General features: G+C 37.9%; 1 protein-coding gene across 8 annotated transcripts in view; it reads left to right on the forward strand.

Annotated features, from left to right (window-relative positions):
• Nucleotides 1-16,725, forward strand: part of GPHN (gephyrin) — a 301,131-nt gene that overhangs the window by 85,820 nt on the left and 198,586 nt on the right. For all 8 annotated transcript variants that reach the window (XM_059820017.1, XM_059820021.1, XM_059820014.1 and 5 more), the window contains exon 2: nucleotides 9,911-9,989. In XM_059820017.1, coding sequence (XP_059676000.1) covers nucleotides 9,911-9,989 — 79 coding nt within the window. The remainder of the gene's footprint in view (nucleotides 1-9,910; nucleotides 9,990-16,725) is intronic.

A 16,725-nucleotide genomic window follows, 5' to 3' on the forward strand; every position in this document is an offset into this window, starting at 1 on the left:
TGCAAACCAACAGGGGCAGGTAAACCAGACAGGGCCCGTGTCCTCATTTTGCCTAGAAAATAAAGGAGGGAATGCCTTTTTCTTCAAGTCCTTGCCTATAGTGGAGTTGTTTGTCCGTGGTATGTGTTTATGTGCTAACTGGCACTCTTTTGCTATGATTACACCTTCAGGCTTTGAAATCTTACAGCTGCATATGATTTAACACTCTTCATTCAGGCTGCAGTTGCACTTGGTTGTTATTGGGATTTCTGCAGTGTTACTGGCTCATTAACACATTTAGTACTGTCAGCTCTCCTTCCTCCTCATTTCTGTTAATCTCAGTTTGTGTCACTCCCCTGGTCCAGTACTGTGGATGAGCTTTACCTGCTTTCACTTGAGCTCAGAAGATGAATCCAAAATACTCAGTAAGACATCTGGCTTTGTGGGCTGATCCTGGATCTCCTCCAGCTCCATGCCTTGTCTTTGTGTTTCACTTGCCCCTTCCTGTAATCTAAAGTTCATAGCGTCCTTCCTTGGAAGTCCCGTAGTGCATGATTGTAGGTCTGGATTCAGGGAAGGCATCTTCTCAAACCATAGATACTAGGAATAAAAGGGGAATCCTCAAGTTTGGAGTTGTCGCCTTCTGCTGTGACGGACTTTTAGGTGCTTCAGGTGCTGGACAATGACCTGAATAACACCAAAGTAAGTAGGTTTTTTTTTCCAGTCCTTTCTTTACTATGTGTTTTTGAGGTGGTTTCTTTTAAGAGTTTGGCAGACTATGTTGAACTGTGCAGAAAATACCTCAAGTTCCTTGAGGATGACAAGTTGCCTGATTTCTGGTGTCTGGGGCTGTATGAGACATGAGCAGAGGGAAGACAGGACGCTGAGGCCCTGGGGGCTGGTCCTGGAGGATTGTCTAAGTATCGGCAGGTCTGTGCGCATTTAGCTGTGCAGCAATGCAAAGAGGGGTGTTGCTGCATGCCATAACGTAAAGTGTGGTTTCTTAAATCCTGTCATTAACTGATCATGCAAACCTGGGCTTACAGGTCCATAATAAGACGTTTGTGTTTTGGGGACAGAGGAAATGGAGAGGTCACGGGAGTCGTTTACATAAGAAACGCAGTGTTTATAGATAGAATGTGTCATTAGGAAAGTGGAGTATAGTTTTTTTTGTGATGCTTGTGTTCCTTAATCAAGCTGGCCGGTAGGACGTGAAATGTGTTAGCGTCTAGCATAGGCATACTTCGTCATATTTAAAAGTGCATCTAGCTGAGATGGATTGTGGACTTGATTAGTGTATATTGCAACCAAGAATCCATGTAAGCCATTGAACTGGGCCTGTATAAGATGCTGTGAATTGTTTCAGATGTTGTTAGCTGAGAAACTAAACATGTTCTTTTCCTGAATGAAATAAAATGCAAGAAAATTAAGATGAGGTGTAAGAATATTATTTTTTTAGAGTAATGGAAAAAACTGTCAGACATCCCCTAAGAAATAAGCAAAGCTGAAAATCAAGACCTCCTTGTAAAGACTGCCCTTTAAAGGAATGGTTTTCTGCATCAGCTGTAAGTACAGCTGTTCTAACCTGTGGTGGAACTAATAATTTCAGAGAAGTCTAAAAGGAGGTATTACTCTTCAATGGTAATTAGCTTTTTTTGTTGTTTTAATTCTTCTCCTTCCCCTCTCTTAGATGTGCTTACCTTCTGTCCTTTTCCTTCCCATCCTAGAATTTTTTACAGTTTTACAGTGAAAGGAGGTGTGACAAAAACTTCTTATTGGAAATACTTGTTGGGAAAAAAAACCCAAACCACAAAACTTACTTACTTCCAGTGAAAAGTCACAAGTGTCCAAAGGAAACATTCCATCAAGCATTTAATACTCGTAGTTTCAAGGAATTTAATTTTTTTTATCGGTTACAAACAATTAGAAGTATTGATAATGCTACATCTGTGAAGATTTGAATGTCTTTGATGGCTTGATGTTTTTCTTCTGAAGTTCACCTGATCACTGCAGTGATCACACTGACAGTGTGATTGTGTTGAAAGTCAAACTTGTTAGATTAAAACCCAGTACAGAATTTGTAGCCTAAGGCCACACAAATATTGTAAAATTTAAATGGTAAATCATTTGAAAGAGGCATTACCCACCAGACTAATGGATACACAGAAAAAAAGGCTCATTTCACTGCTGTTAGAAAATGTAAGAAACCTTGGGAGGGTTTAGAAGTTCATAGCCTTCAGAGAAGCTCTAACATAAATTTTACAGCATTAGCAGCTGTGACACAGGAGGCCTCCTGTGTTCAAGAACAATTCCTGTGTCATTTAATCTATTCTTAAATCTGTCGAGAACCAGCCTGTGCACTTTCCCTGCCCTCACTGTTCTTACAGGAAGATTATTTGTGAGGTTTCAGCCCTCTAGCTCTTGGAAAATTTGCTCCCTATTTCTTATGATTTTTCTCACGATTATTTTCCTGTGCAACACTATTCTTTCTCTTCTCCCTCTGATGTTTATTTTGCCGGTGTATTTATATAAACACACCAGCAGCAACCATCTAATGCTTTCTTTTTGCTAAGCTAATCAAGAAAACTCTTTTCACCTCCTCTAAGATGTCTTTATCATTGCAATAGCCCTCCTTTGCATCTGGCTTACAAGTGCCATTACTGCTTCCTTATGTTTTCTGGAAAAAAATCATAGATTCACATGTCTAAATTGTATTTCTGGTTTATGATCACCCCATTTTTCACTAGGTCACCTGAACCTTTATCTTCTCCTGTTTTTCCAGTAGATTAGCTCCTTTTTTTATAGTAGTACTTCTTTGTCAGTCTTTGAGGATACCATTCTGGCATTTCATAGCACTTCATCTGAAGGGAAAGGGAGAGAGGACAAAAACTGTGTGAAAAACAAAGCAGATGACATTCGTCAGGTGTGAGGGGCAGATGTATACAGGGAATCAAACTAATCACTGCAATCCTGTCTTTAAAATCTTGAAGTTGTGGTTGATAGGTTGTCTGCTGTGTCAACCTTTACCTGGTCAGAGAAAATAGGGACAAATACATTGTACTGGTGGTTACTGATGCGGCAGAGAAAGCACAAGAATGCTTTTGCTGGGTGGGTGAGAAAGAAGCTGCTTATGGGATTTTGGTGAATTGAAATAACCGGAATAAAATAAATGTGTTCTTGCTCTTGTCTGCTGAGAATTTATATTTGGGAGTGACAGATAGTCTTGATACTATGACTAGTTCTGAATGCCCAATGAAAAGAAATTTTATTAAGTAAGTTGAAGTTACTGGTTTGCTCTTTTACTTCAAACAGATTGATCTCAACAGTGTGCTTTCTTTGATCTGCAGGCTTCATCTGATAGCTTGCAGAAGCAGCCTTTGTCTTCCTATCAGATTTTCACATTACTTCTTACAATAAAAATTCCCACCAGTGGAAACATTCTGTAACTTGTTCCAAACTGTTGCATGTCAGCCTCTGTATTTCTGATGACAAGCTTTTCAAAGGTGGAAGGGAAAATGAGCTCAGTGATGTGATCAGGACCACCTCAGTGACTTTCACTTTTCTGAAGTTGTTGCTGTTCATGATACATCCTTTGGCAGCAGAAATTAAGTGGTTGTGTAGATGGAAAGGATACAACACTGACTTGAAAAGGCCCTGCTTATTTTTGGAATTCAATTCTTTATTCTCATGGGGTAAAAAAATCATTTGCATCTGGACTTACATGAAAAGTATTAACAATCGCTGATACGGCATATCCTGTACATCTTAATTTCACCAGCACAATGTTTTGAACTTGTTAGTCTTATTTTTTTACTAATTTAATGAGTTTTATACTTAAAGAAAAAACACAATCCATATAAGAGAGCCTCCTTTCTTCATGTGGCTATTTTAGCTCTTCTAATGCTCCATTTAAATAAAATGTTTTGTTACCTTTTTTTTTGCGTAGTGCTCTGGTCAGAATATGTGACCCTGTGGTATGTTTTCCATTGCCTGACCCTGCTCACACCTAAGGAAATCTTTGAGTGCTGTTTATTTGTGTGCTGTAAAGACCACCATGCTCTAACTCAATTTTTAAAATTGTTTCCACTGTGACATGTTTGCCCAGATACTGCACAACCTACCTATTAGTAACTATGTTAAGGTGCTGCAACTACTTTTGTTGTTAAATAGTTGTGGGTTAAAACTGAAAGTGTTGCTGTTTTATGTTTTCATTCTTTTATGCCCATTTTTAGCAGAATGAAGTTTAAAATAGAAATGAAAAGGGAAGGAAACTTGAAATTGGGTGTGCATTGATGCCTTGCAATTTTGAAAATGGTTTTTAGATTATCTGCCTAGGGAAAACAAGGCTTACATGATCAAAAGGTAGACAGTGTCATCCTTCAGTCTTTCCATTGGGCTTTCAGGTCCCCCCTTTTAAATTTGTTTAACCCACATATGAAAAAATAGTGATAACAGGATAATAGAAAAGTAACCACAGTGTAACAAAAAGAGAATTTTTAAGGATACTGTTGTCTATAAATTAAGTGAGAATTAGCAGCCAGGCAAAGAGGAGACTCAGATTAGTACCCCCACTGAGGAGAATGCAGATTTGTATTGACTGGTGCTTTCACATGCATGGCTTTGTATTAGCTTTAGCTCTCTTCCTTCTTTGGGTGTCAAAGGGAATCTGGATTTATTATGGTGATAGCAAATGGCATTTAGGGAACAAAGATCACAAGTTCTTAGGAAACCAGCCTGCATTATTTCTGCTAGTCACAGACAACATATTTTCTTAGCAGTTATAAACATTTGCAATTTGCATGCAGACTAGTAGTTCTTTTTATTCTGTAAATACGTCAGAGAAATTTGTGTGTAGATACGTAAATAGTGTAAGTGCCCTTCTTACAATTAATTTGCTGTCTTCTGTAATAGATCTGGTGAAGGTGCTACAAGATTTCTGTAATATGCCATCTGTTTTATGTATGTTTTCTGGTTGACATGCAGTCACTTGAAAAATACGGCGATAGCAGAGAAAAGAGACAGGATATTTATCTCCGATGTTACTGTTCATGGGACAGGCAAAATACCTTAAAACGTTTTTAATAGTAAGAGAATCAATCTTTCCATTCTGTTACTATCCCATTCCTTTGCCTTCTTTAAAGTATGCCTATAGGACAGGAATTCTGTGTCTGCAGGAGAATAGGGTTTTGAAGAGAGATATTTTGAGGTCTGAGAAAAAATTCTGTTACCTTCTTCTATCCTAAAACCTAAGCTTCCTTAGCAGTGTTTGTTATGTCTTGAAGTCAGTGATATATACAATTACAATAGGTAAAAGTGGGCGCTTGCTACAGTTTGTATAACATTGGGCTTATAAAAACAAAATACTTGAATCCTACTACATTTGCATGCAGTGCATGGAACAGAACCACCGGAATCTGAAATGAGACTTCTGAATAATGCTGCACTGCAAGCAAAACCAGACTAGAATACAAGGCTGTGCCAGACTGGTACTTTCCACAACATCCCAAGTGTATTAAATATTTTTTGTATTTATCAGCTGCTGAAAGAATCTGATATAAAAACCTAAACGTATAAATGATCCTATAAAAAGAGGGGTAAAGGGGGGAGATCTGCTGTGGAAAGTGTGCCAAAAATACTACAGACAGATGAAGAAGTCCTGAGAAAAAGAACTGAACTTAGGAGATGTTATCACTAAAAGACAAAAATGTAAGAAATTGAACAGTATGCACTGAAGTATAAGATATCAATGTTGTAGTAGTCCATGTATTTTCCAAGTAATAGTGCATCACAGTTATCAATGACTGTCTTCGAGTGTAGCATTTTTGTTATCAGGATGGTTTTTATCAACAGGTGACCACAACTAGTCTAAAAGCAGCTCTGAATTCTGAGAACCAAGAGGGAAATCCGGCAGGCAATAGTAGTTTACAGTTTTCTGGAATTGTGTATTTTGATATTGGGGAGGTAAACATTAGCGTTCATATTCTTTACCAAACTGTAGATAGCCCTTCATTTTTTTGAGGGTAATGACTGCATTTTTTTCTAAAGCATGTGATATGAAAATGCCCATTAACAGCTGTAGAATTGGAAGTGCTTTGATCTAAACAGGCTTTTGTTTACTGGGAATACACTGTGTGGGATAAGAGATTAAATGACAGTTTTAAAGGGCTATATCGCTTTCAAATTGTAGGACATGAAAAAAAAAGATAAAGTTCACAACAGACTATATCCTGCCTCCACTTGAAGAAAATACTAGTTTACCTTCAGAGTTGAAGAACTTCTACTTCTCATTTTGGAAATCAACAGGCTAATAATCCATTTTCCTTCAGCATGGTCTCATTTAAAACGCTATTAAAGAAAGCAAAGAAAAAAAAATCATGTGGACGGATTCAGAAGTTCACAAATGCCAAGTGGGAAGGCTTCACAACTGTTGTAAACTGGATGTTTGCACATTAGAGCGTGAATGCTGATTTTTAACCTTTTCATATGGAATTTTGTATGCTGTGTAATTGACAGGTGAGAACTATATTCCCTTTTTGGCTTCCCCTCTCTGTTACCTCCTAGGCATAAGACTAGACAGGGGTCAGAAATAAAATAGCAGTAATAAAAACCAGGAGCTGAAAGTAACATGAATGTGGGAGAATTGGAGCTCTTGCTAAAAACTCTTCACTTTTGATACACGTAACAGTAGGAGCGGGTTCAGTCAATGCCAGTGATATTTGTGCCAATGTTTAATTTCTTAAAAAACATTTCTAGTACCTTATAGACTGTCATTGTATGTACAATACTCCATGGAGCAAATGTGCTTTAGGGAGCTTTTTCTTCTTGTGATTCTCCTTGTCTAGAAAGAAGTGTATGTGGGGGGTGTAATACAGATTAGAGGCTCAGCCACTTGATGTGTATGTAGAGGGGAGCAGCTAACAATTTTGTATCTCTCCATAAACCATGCACTCAATGCTGCTTAAAATATTAGCTTGTATAAACTTTTTTGGGGGGGATAAAAAACTAAAAGTTAAATTTTGAAACAAGACAATAAAATCCTGCATGGGGAGTGTGTTCAGGTAGATGTCCTATGCAAAAGTCTCCCTTGGTTGTGCTTTAAAGGCAAGAAGTTAAGCATGGCCTTTGTGTATGTAGTACAATTTGTGGCTGTGATTTAAAGTTTTCTTCTGCCTTTTCTTCCCTCAAACCTTAAAGCACCATTGATCATCCTGGTCTTTCTGCCATACCACCAAACATAGTTTCAACCCTGTGTCCTGTTTAAAATAAACAGCTTGCATTTCAATCAGAGTATACCATTTTTAAAAATACATGCAGTGTTGATTTATGGTTTTCTAAGCTGTGAGAAATGTAGTACCTACTCTGCTTGATTGCTTCCACCCGTGTTTACTGCTGAACGTTTGTTTTCTTTCCTGGGCTAGAGTTTGTAAGGATGTGAGGGAGCGTGTCAGTGCTTGTATGCAGGTCAGTGAAGTGCACCAAAGTCTTCCTGTAAGAGGTCTTATTCCAGCCTATTCCACGGAATTATTTCCTCTCACTGGAAGCTCTCCTGTTGCTATCAGTGCTAGTAATTTAATTGGCAATTATAGTCACATGTTAGTTTTCAGAAATTTTCTTTTGGTGAATATTAACTAAACTGTTGGACTTCTTGGTTGTTAGAACTGTGTTTGAAATTTTTCACATTTATCTGAGGAGTCTATGTTTTCTGATTCAGGTAGAACAGTAACCTAAGAGGCTTGCTTGCAAATTTGCAGCTTCCCAGTGCTCTGCCTCTCCTACCAAAAAAAAAAAAAAAAAAAAAAAAGGGAAGTTAGGTGGACACCTTTTTCAAAGTTTGTAGATATTTGACTGATGTTGAGTTAGTCTTTTTAGCAAAAGCTTGTATTGCCCAGCTCTGCTAACTAGAGGGAAGGTTTGCAGTTTTCAACTTCATTCATAACTGTAATATCCTAATACCCTTTTTATGTTGAGACAAGTAAGACAAAGACAATCTCTGGCACATCTAGGCTTTCATTTATTTCAAACACATTTTGTTTAATAAACTTATACAGACAAATAATGGCCACTTTTACTGATAAAATAATTTTATGTTATTTTTCATTTTTCTTTTTAAAAAGTTTTGGAACAGTTGCAATAGCTTCTTCAGTTATAATTGTGATTACTCTCGATGAGGAGATTGGAGAAGACAGTAGAAAAAATACGGCATGTTTAGATTAAATATTTAATACCTGAGAAATGTTTGATTTGTCAGTAGTGAAGAAATGTTATCAACCATCGTTTTTATTCATGATGTATAGTGTTGGCATAGGAGATATGTTGACACATCACTAGTGTAGGATTTATGACAAGACAGTAGGTAAAATGTTCTGTTTACTGTTTTGTTGCCAAACTTGACAAAAGGCAAATACAAACTATCAAAGATCAACTTAGCTGGGATTTTTTTTCTCCCATAAAGTTGAGTGTAGGTTGTTTGCGAGTCTGCTGGTCTTGGAATTGCTTCTTTAGCTCAGGAGTTAGAGATTTTGTAAATTCAGGGGTCTTGGGTTTAGTGCAATACATGTACATGGGAATGAAAAATGGTCAAGGTGAGCTTGCCCTGCTGAGGTAGGTAGCTCTTGCGAACTCAGTGCAGTTAAATTTCAGTTTAGTATTGAGGCGATTATTAAATTGTCTTGGGAGGAACAAGCTGGGAGTTCTGGACTTTGTTAGCACAAGTAGCTGCTGTTTAAACTGAAGATCTGTGGCAATTACCTCAAAGACAAGAGGCTCCTTGTGATACACCGCCTGGCTTTCAGGGATTGCATGTGACGAGCAACTGTTAGGTAGCGTTCTTAGAGACGGCAGATGAGAGAAGCTTAGGATATCAGCTGGTGATTACGGCATTGAGGTGCCAACTGGGTAAACTTCTTAATGTTACCAACACTCGACAAATACTGCTGTTATTGTCATATACTGTTAGCTGTGTGTCAGGCTTTGTGTGAGGGCCGGGGCCGGGGCCAATACCTGTTCCGTCAGCTACCCCAGCCCCTTCTTCCGGGACCAGTTCTTCTGGTACTTGTCTTTCCCAGCAGACTGACAGGCTTCACACTCATGAGATGCATTGGCAACAAGGGGTACTACTAGAAATGTTTTGCAGTTTTGTAGTGTGTTAGGTAGGTCTGTCACAGTATGTATCATAATCTGTGAAAAAAACATTTTGGGAACGATTTGCATTTTTTTGATGCTGGTGATGCACACGAATACTTATAGATGTAAATTAAAAAGAGTATCTTGCATTTAGAGAGAAAGAAGTAGGAACACTTACTTTTGCAGATGATTTTAAACACATCCCCTTTCACCAAATGCGAGGCAGTGTTCTGTGTCAGAAGATGAGCAGTAATGCATTTCTTCATAAGCTCTCTTCTGTCTGGCGGATTACCTTGCTAGGTATGGTAAGCTGTTTGAATAAATTTTTGCTTTTAATTGTTTGTTTTGGCTATTGCTCATATTAAACACCTTTGCTAACCCATGACTAACTGTGAACTTAAATACATAGCAACTCTCACTATTTCTGATTAGGTAAAGAATACTGACCGGTGCATGATTGAAGACTCTACTGTTAAGTGTATGGATATCTGTGTATACTTGCCCATCCAGTGTTTGTGTTTGAGACTTCCTGTAGCCACAGGTGGAGAAATAGTAAAGACAGCAGCTGAAACTGTTTGTTTCCACATAATCTGTGATACAGTGTTTATCACTTTCCATTGAGCTGACTTATCTTTAAATTAGGTGAAACCTCACTGAAAATCAGACTTTATGTATGAATGTTCAAATTACACCCAACACCAAAAAGCGTTTCTAGTTAATCAAAAGAACTGCGTTCTGTTCTTAAATATCCACCTCCTTTGTTTCCCTGTTTTTGTTTTGTTTTAATTTTACTTCTATTTTTTTTTAGTGAGTGACAGTTGCTTCAGGAACCTTGCCGAGGATCGTAGTGGGATAAACCTTAAAGATCTGGTCCAAGACCCTTCTTTGTGAGTATCTGGCTCTTATTGCTAAGCAAAGAAAAGCGTCTTCATGATATCCTTGTGAGTAGTTTTGTAATTACATAAAGTAGTAGTATGATGAAGTACACTTAGTGCTTTAGTGGTAATATGCTTGCCAAGTTGTTAGTCTTTAATACAGACAAATATTATTAAAACCACATTGTTTTTTACCTACTTCTGTTCATGAACTAACATCTGGTGAGCACATACGGTAAAGGGTACAAGAGCAGTCATCAGAGGTAACAGATTGTGCATGCTGGTATTTCTGTGGAGGATTTGCATGCACAATGTCGCCCCTCTTTGTTTAAGGAGGAACTGCATATAAATTAGGAGATTACTGGATAATTATGTTATCGTTAGTTATCTTAACATGTAGAATCTTTTTTCTTTGTATCTGATTTCATACAGCTGATATTTATTTCTTCCTCTACTACCTATTTTAATTCAAGTATATGAGCAGATGATCACATTTTTACCTCATGGCAAGACTAGTGGTCTTCATCTCAGTGTTGTATTTTACCTCAAATAAAACTCAACCTCATAAGCTCTAAGCCACAGTTGAAATTGTATCAAACCTGTTTGTGTGTGTTGGTGGTTTTTTTTTTTCTCTCTTCAGTTAACTTTAGTATTGGCTGAAAATGTTCTTGCTAGTGTGCACAAGTATACCACTTATTATGAGGGAAGGGAAATCATGGAAAAATTCTCATCTTTTTAACACGAATGATAGTGCATTCTACAGTGCATCCTAACATGATGAGCCTTTATACTGGCAGAGCATATTTTTCAGTATTGGTTAGGAAGTAGTGGAAAATAAGGTATATTTGACATCTTATTTCAGTTACAGGGGATTTTTAGTAGTGAGGTAGATGCAGAATTTATTTTGTCATGTTGCTACAGGTAAATTACATATATGCATATATACATGCATTCTTGGGGAAATTTTGACATAATTTATGTAATATTTGATAATTTATACTTCTGAAATGATAGAGGAACAGGGGACAAGTATAATTGATGCTTAAGATTCACAGACTGAATACAATAGGTAAGTTTTTAATAATTACTATCTAAGTGTTGAAGTCAAGGCTATTTCAAAGGTCTTAATTTTCAACTAAAATTTGCCTTTTGAGTGGGTTTTTTTGGTGTTGACTTTTTTTGAGAATTGTATGTGGGGTTTTTTTGAGCTGCAGGTATGCTTACGTGCTACACAGATTTGGTTTTGCACCTCTGGAGTTTACTTTCAGAAAGGATGAATTGCCTTTGTTGTAGAATGATCATTTTCCTTGCTGTTTACCAAAAGTGATGAAATCTTCACTTCAGGGAAGTTCTCTTCCCTGACCGTAATTTACATGAAGAAGATTGTAATGAATTATTGTAATCTGCCAAAAAAATGAAATTGATTTCTGCTGCTTATAGTGTAAGAAGCCTAAGTAGCATAAGTGACTGCAATGTAGCCATTTTTATCACTTTGAAAGACTGAATAAAGTCTCAAAGCATCTGTTAGGTCTCAAGGACTGTTCATGACAATTCTATTGTATGACAGAGTATAGTGCAAGAAAAGTCTGCTTCTTCCTGCCTAATGATAGGAATGTATAGACTTTGTTTTGTCTTTCCAGATATTCTTGCAGTTTTATGATGAGTGCCTATTAAGACTTCTTGCAAAATGTGTAATAGTGTAAGTGAATCTCCAAAATGAAGAAATGATCTAAGGCTGTAACCTTCAGCCGAGCTTTTTGTAGGTGACTCTAAGGTCCCATGGCATCTGAATTGTTTATTGTGCAAAGAGAAATGCAAGAGACAAAGTGGGGCCGAAGCATGGGAGTGCCAGCCAAAGAGATGTTTTAACCTTTTTTGAAATAAGAATAAAGTATAATTAAAATCTTTAGAGTATTTGTCTAAAATTTTCACCTATAATGATACCTGAAATAGCAAAATAACATTTGGTTCATCCTCTTAACCAGTTTAATATTTACGGTTTAGGATTTCTTTGGTGCTTGTTTGCTCTGACTGTAGATGAAGTGCCTCTTTTCTTTCTAATCCAATATCAGATACCAACATCAGATTTACACAAAAAATTCTGGTGCTTTTTCTGCGAATGGCTCTGTCACTCTAAAGGTTTGCAGTGCGTTTGTAATATATGACACTAATAAAATACTTCAACAAAGAGAGTGCAAGAGATTGTAGGTTTGTTAGCATATACATAGATAATTGGTGTGTACTTTTAACAGGAGTTCACATCACTAGCAGATGATGGGTTAGCAGCAGAGATAGAAATATCGTATAATACGCCAGGAGGATAGTATAAAAAAAACTTGAAGTAGTTTTAGATTAGGATGGTTTGATACATCATGTAAAATATATTTTGAATGGTGTGCATTTCTTGTGACACTTAACTACTTTGTACAGTTTTCTAAGCTACGTTGGCATCTCCCTTGGTGTTTGCCACTCTTAGCTCCATCGCAGACAACTTCTCTTCTGTTATTGCAGAAGGCTTTTTCTGGAGGGCTGAAAGTGTGTCTTTACATTGAAATGAAACTCTATAAAGACAGCATTGTACGGTTTTTTGATTAATGTTTGATTTATATCAAGTGTGCCTAATTGTCAGGGTAGTCTTTTTTTCCCCCAGTTGATTTCCCAGCTAGAGCAGTCTGGACTCCATAAATCTGAACTGTTTTCAATTCTGTCATTATAAGTAAATCAGGAGTTTGATCATCTCTTTCTATTTGTATGTGTTTTACTCTGTCAATTAAAATAGAAATGCTGCTTGAGAAAAAAAGAAGCATATGAAATGAAGTGAGGAGTTACTGACTGTGGGAGAAGGAAGCATGCAAAAACTTTACAATTAAATCTCATTTTGTAGTTAATTACAGAAAAGTTGAATTTGAACAAAAAGTTGATTAGAAGTTCAACTGAAAAGGTGGTTGGAGAGTTAACTGCTGTTCTTTCTTTATTGCAGCTGATCATAGAATCGTTTGGGTTGGAAGGGACCTGTAAAGGTCATCTAGTCCAACCCTCCTGCAATAAACAGGGACATCTTCAACTAGATCAGGTTGCTGAGAGCCTTGTGATGTCTCTGCTATATATAGTGCCCAGTTTTGGACACAAAACTTAAAGATGTAGAGGTGTGTAGGAGAATGGCAAGAGGAGAAGGTGATTAGAAAGTGCAGTTCAAGACAGTTGTTACTTTATTTAGAAAACAACAGCGGAAGAGAGGAAGTGTGAGTTGCCTACAGTGTATAAAAGCTTATTAAAGGGATTGTTCTTTTTGACTGATGAGAAAGAATTAGTTAGATTTATAGCAGACAATCTTGTTTGGATAGTTGGGAAAAATTCTAGATGTCAGTGTGATAATGAAACCGGAATCTATTTCTAAGAATGTCAGAGAGAGTTTTGCAGATTACAGTCTACGTATGTTTGATCCTGTGTAAGTCTAGAGAGCTGGAAGGGCATAACTTTTTTTTTTCTTTTTTTCTTTTCTGCTATGAAAAATGTATGCATTCTGGCAATTTGGCGTCAGCGTAGTTAATATGACCAAAAATCAGATGGAACTTATTTGGATTGCTATATTGGTAACTTAATGTGGCTATGAATATTCAAAGCCCATGATTTGGTTTAGATGATGCACCCACTCCAGCCCTGCCTACCATTCCAGTAACACATAAAAGATATTTAAAATTTTGCATTCTACAGAGGAGATTGTCTACATGAGAAAACTATAGGTGTCTTTCCATGAATGGTCCTAAACAGCAGAGCTGCAGACAGCAGGTGTAATTGGAGGAACTAGGCTTGTGGTTCTTATATGGTGGCTCAGATGTTCTTCAGGCTCTGTTCAGCTGAGGTAGAATGCAATGGAACAGCTTAAGGTGCTAGCAAAGTCTTGCTTTTGTGGGGAGATCTTTTAGGCTCTGTAGCAAGGCAAAATTTCTGAAGCTGGTGCTCAAGACAGAAAATTGATCAGTTTATTTGACTCCTCGCTTGGGAGAAGACTGAATGCTACCCTCTTTCTTCCCCTCCTTCTCCACCCTCAATAGCCAGTCTGTGCTTAGGAGAGAAATGGGTTAGGTAGAATTCAATATGGCTATCACCTGAAACTCCTCCTAGGTTCTTTACTACTGAATTTCTTCTAACTGTAAGTTATTTAAATACACCTCTGAAGCATGAACCATCAGATTATTAGAGGATTAGGTATAGCTCTACCTACTTCAAGCAGAAGTTCTATGTGTAGACATTCCCAAGTTTTAGCTCTGAGTGTCACTTTGTAGATGTTCCTTTCAGCTCTAGCCTGTATATAGACATAAAGTTTATAAAATACTTGTCTAGACAGAAAGGAGGATGCTTTTAATCTTTCTGTGCAATTCAGTAGCTGCAGCTGCAGGTAATCACTGCTACACATTTATTTTGGAAACATCTTCAGAGCTTCTTTGAGATGAACAAGATCCAAGAGATTCTGAATAACTTCATTCTTTCTAGGCAAAATCACATCTAAACTGTGTTTCATATCTCCTTCAGATTAGCTAACTTCAATTAAGAGAGGGTAAATAAATCTAAACAGTAAGAACAGGTAACTTCTGACAGAAGATCGGAAGTTGTTTTAATACCTATGTACTACAGAAGCTTTTTTTTTTGGTAAAAGTTGTGAGAAGAAAATGTTATTTACCATCCATGTAATTGTATTAGAAAGACAACCGAAATGTTAATAATCCACAAGTTTAACAGGTCTGTGTTAGAAACTCTTGGATGAACTTTGAATTCCATTTGTCCGTGCCAGGAGATAGAAGTCTGAGAGAAGTTGTTTTTGTCAGTGCCTTGTTGTATTTTACAACCTTAGAAGGAGGAGCTAGGTACTTTTTCTGGGAAGTAGTTGTGAGAGCTTTAGAATTTGTCCCTTAAGGACTGAAGATGATGAAGGAATTCTTGAGGACCTCTGATTTTTTTTTTTATTACTTTTTTTTAATCTTGCTGAGGACACAAACTGTACTGTAGGATTGAAGACCTGATAAATACAATATTAAGTCAGTGGATGTAAAATTTCAGTGTCTGTCTTCACTTGAAGGAATCTGTCTAGCAGTTGTTGAGGATAACTGGAAGTATCATAGTTCATTCTTTCTAGGTTTTGCTCATCATTTGAAAATTAATTGCATGTTCTGTCTTGCTGAAGGTTACAAATCCCACGTTATGATGATATATTCTCTCCCTCTCCCCTTTGTGCAGCCTTTCTAGTTTTTCAGTGCCTGTTATAATATATCAATATCATGCCTGTTTCTTTTATTTAACTGCCAGTCTCACTAATGCAGCATAGAGAGGAAACATTTCTGTAATCCTATCCACTGTTACCTTGTTTTGCAGCAGCATTCTAGTGGGAGTTCATGCTCAGTTGTTTGTCCATTATTTGACTGTATTAGCACTTTTTCCATAATAGGCCTGGCTTACAAAAATATTTCTCTTGCCTGTCTCATCTCCTGTTAGTGAGCGTCAAGTGATTTCATCAGGTGATCTTTGTCAGGACAACTGGAGGACTCACTATGGTAGCCCGGAGTACTCTGTTATGCAGACGAGCAATACTGAGATGTAACAAAAGTGCAAACTATTTTAAGTATGGCATCTAATGAAAAAGTTGTACGTGGCAAACTTCCAAAGATCTGACACCTACCTAAAGTAATTGATGATGATGAGTCTAATCTAATAAGAATTTCTCAGCATCTGAATATGCGCCAGCAGTGTGCCCAGGTGGCCAAGAAGGCCAAGGGCATCCTGGCCTGTATCAGAAATAGTGTGGCCAGCAGGAGCAGGGAGGTGATCGTGCCCCTGTACTCGGCACTGGTGAGGCCGCACCTCGAATCCTGTGTTCAGTTTTGGGCCCCTCACTACAAGAAGGACATTGAGGTGCTGGAGCATGTCCAGAGAAGGGCGACGAAGCTGATAAGGGGTCTGGAGCACAAGTCTTGTGAGGAGCGGCTGAGGGAGCTGGGGTTGTTCAGTCTGGAGAAGAGGATGCTGAGGGGAGACCTTATCGCTCTCTGCAATTACCTGAGAGGGGGTTGTGGTGAGGTGGGTGTTGGTCTCTTCTCCCGTGTAACTAGCGCCAGGGGAGGTTTAGGCTGGATATGAGGAAAAATTTCTTTACTGAGAGAGTGGCGAAGCATTGGAACAGGCTGCCCCGGGAAGTGGTGGAGTCACCATCACTGGAAGTGTTCAAGGAACGTGTAGACGTGGCACTTCAGGACATGGTTTAGTGGGCATGATGGTGTTGGGTTGATGGTCGGACCTGATGATCTTACAGGTCTTTTCCAACCTTAATGATTCTGTGATTCTGGGAAATAGAATTGGCCTCATGCTATCCTGATGGTTTCTGATTGGTCTGGGGGAATGAGTGAGACAAGTCTTTATCTGCTTCAACTGCAAGCAAAGTTTGCATGTGCTTGAAAAAATTGTATTTACCCTACCTTGGAGATAATTAAAACATGTTTACCTTAAGTGGCCAAGGTTTCTTCTCAGGCCATTTTCCCTGCTTGGCTTCTCCAACCAGACTCCATCAAATGTATCACAGAGATTGTTCTGTAGTTCATGTGCCAAATAATTTTTACTTCCAGTCATATGAACAAGTCCCTAAATCTTCTCTACAGACATTTTGTAAGGGGCTCTCTCTTTAGGCATACTGATTATCTGAGGGAAATCTACTTTTCAGCTTCGTTGAAGACCTCCATTACTTGCGCTTCAAGAAAAG

This window comes from Gavia stellata, chromosome 7 (assembly GCF_030936135.1).
Source record: "Gavia stellata isolate bGavSte3 chromosome 7, bGavSte3.hap2, whole genome shotgun sequence".
Lineage (NCBI taxonomy): Eukaryota > Metazoa > Chordata > Aves > Gaviiformes > Gaviidae > Gavia > Gavia stellata.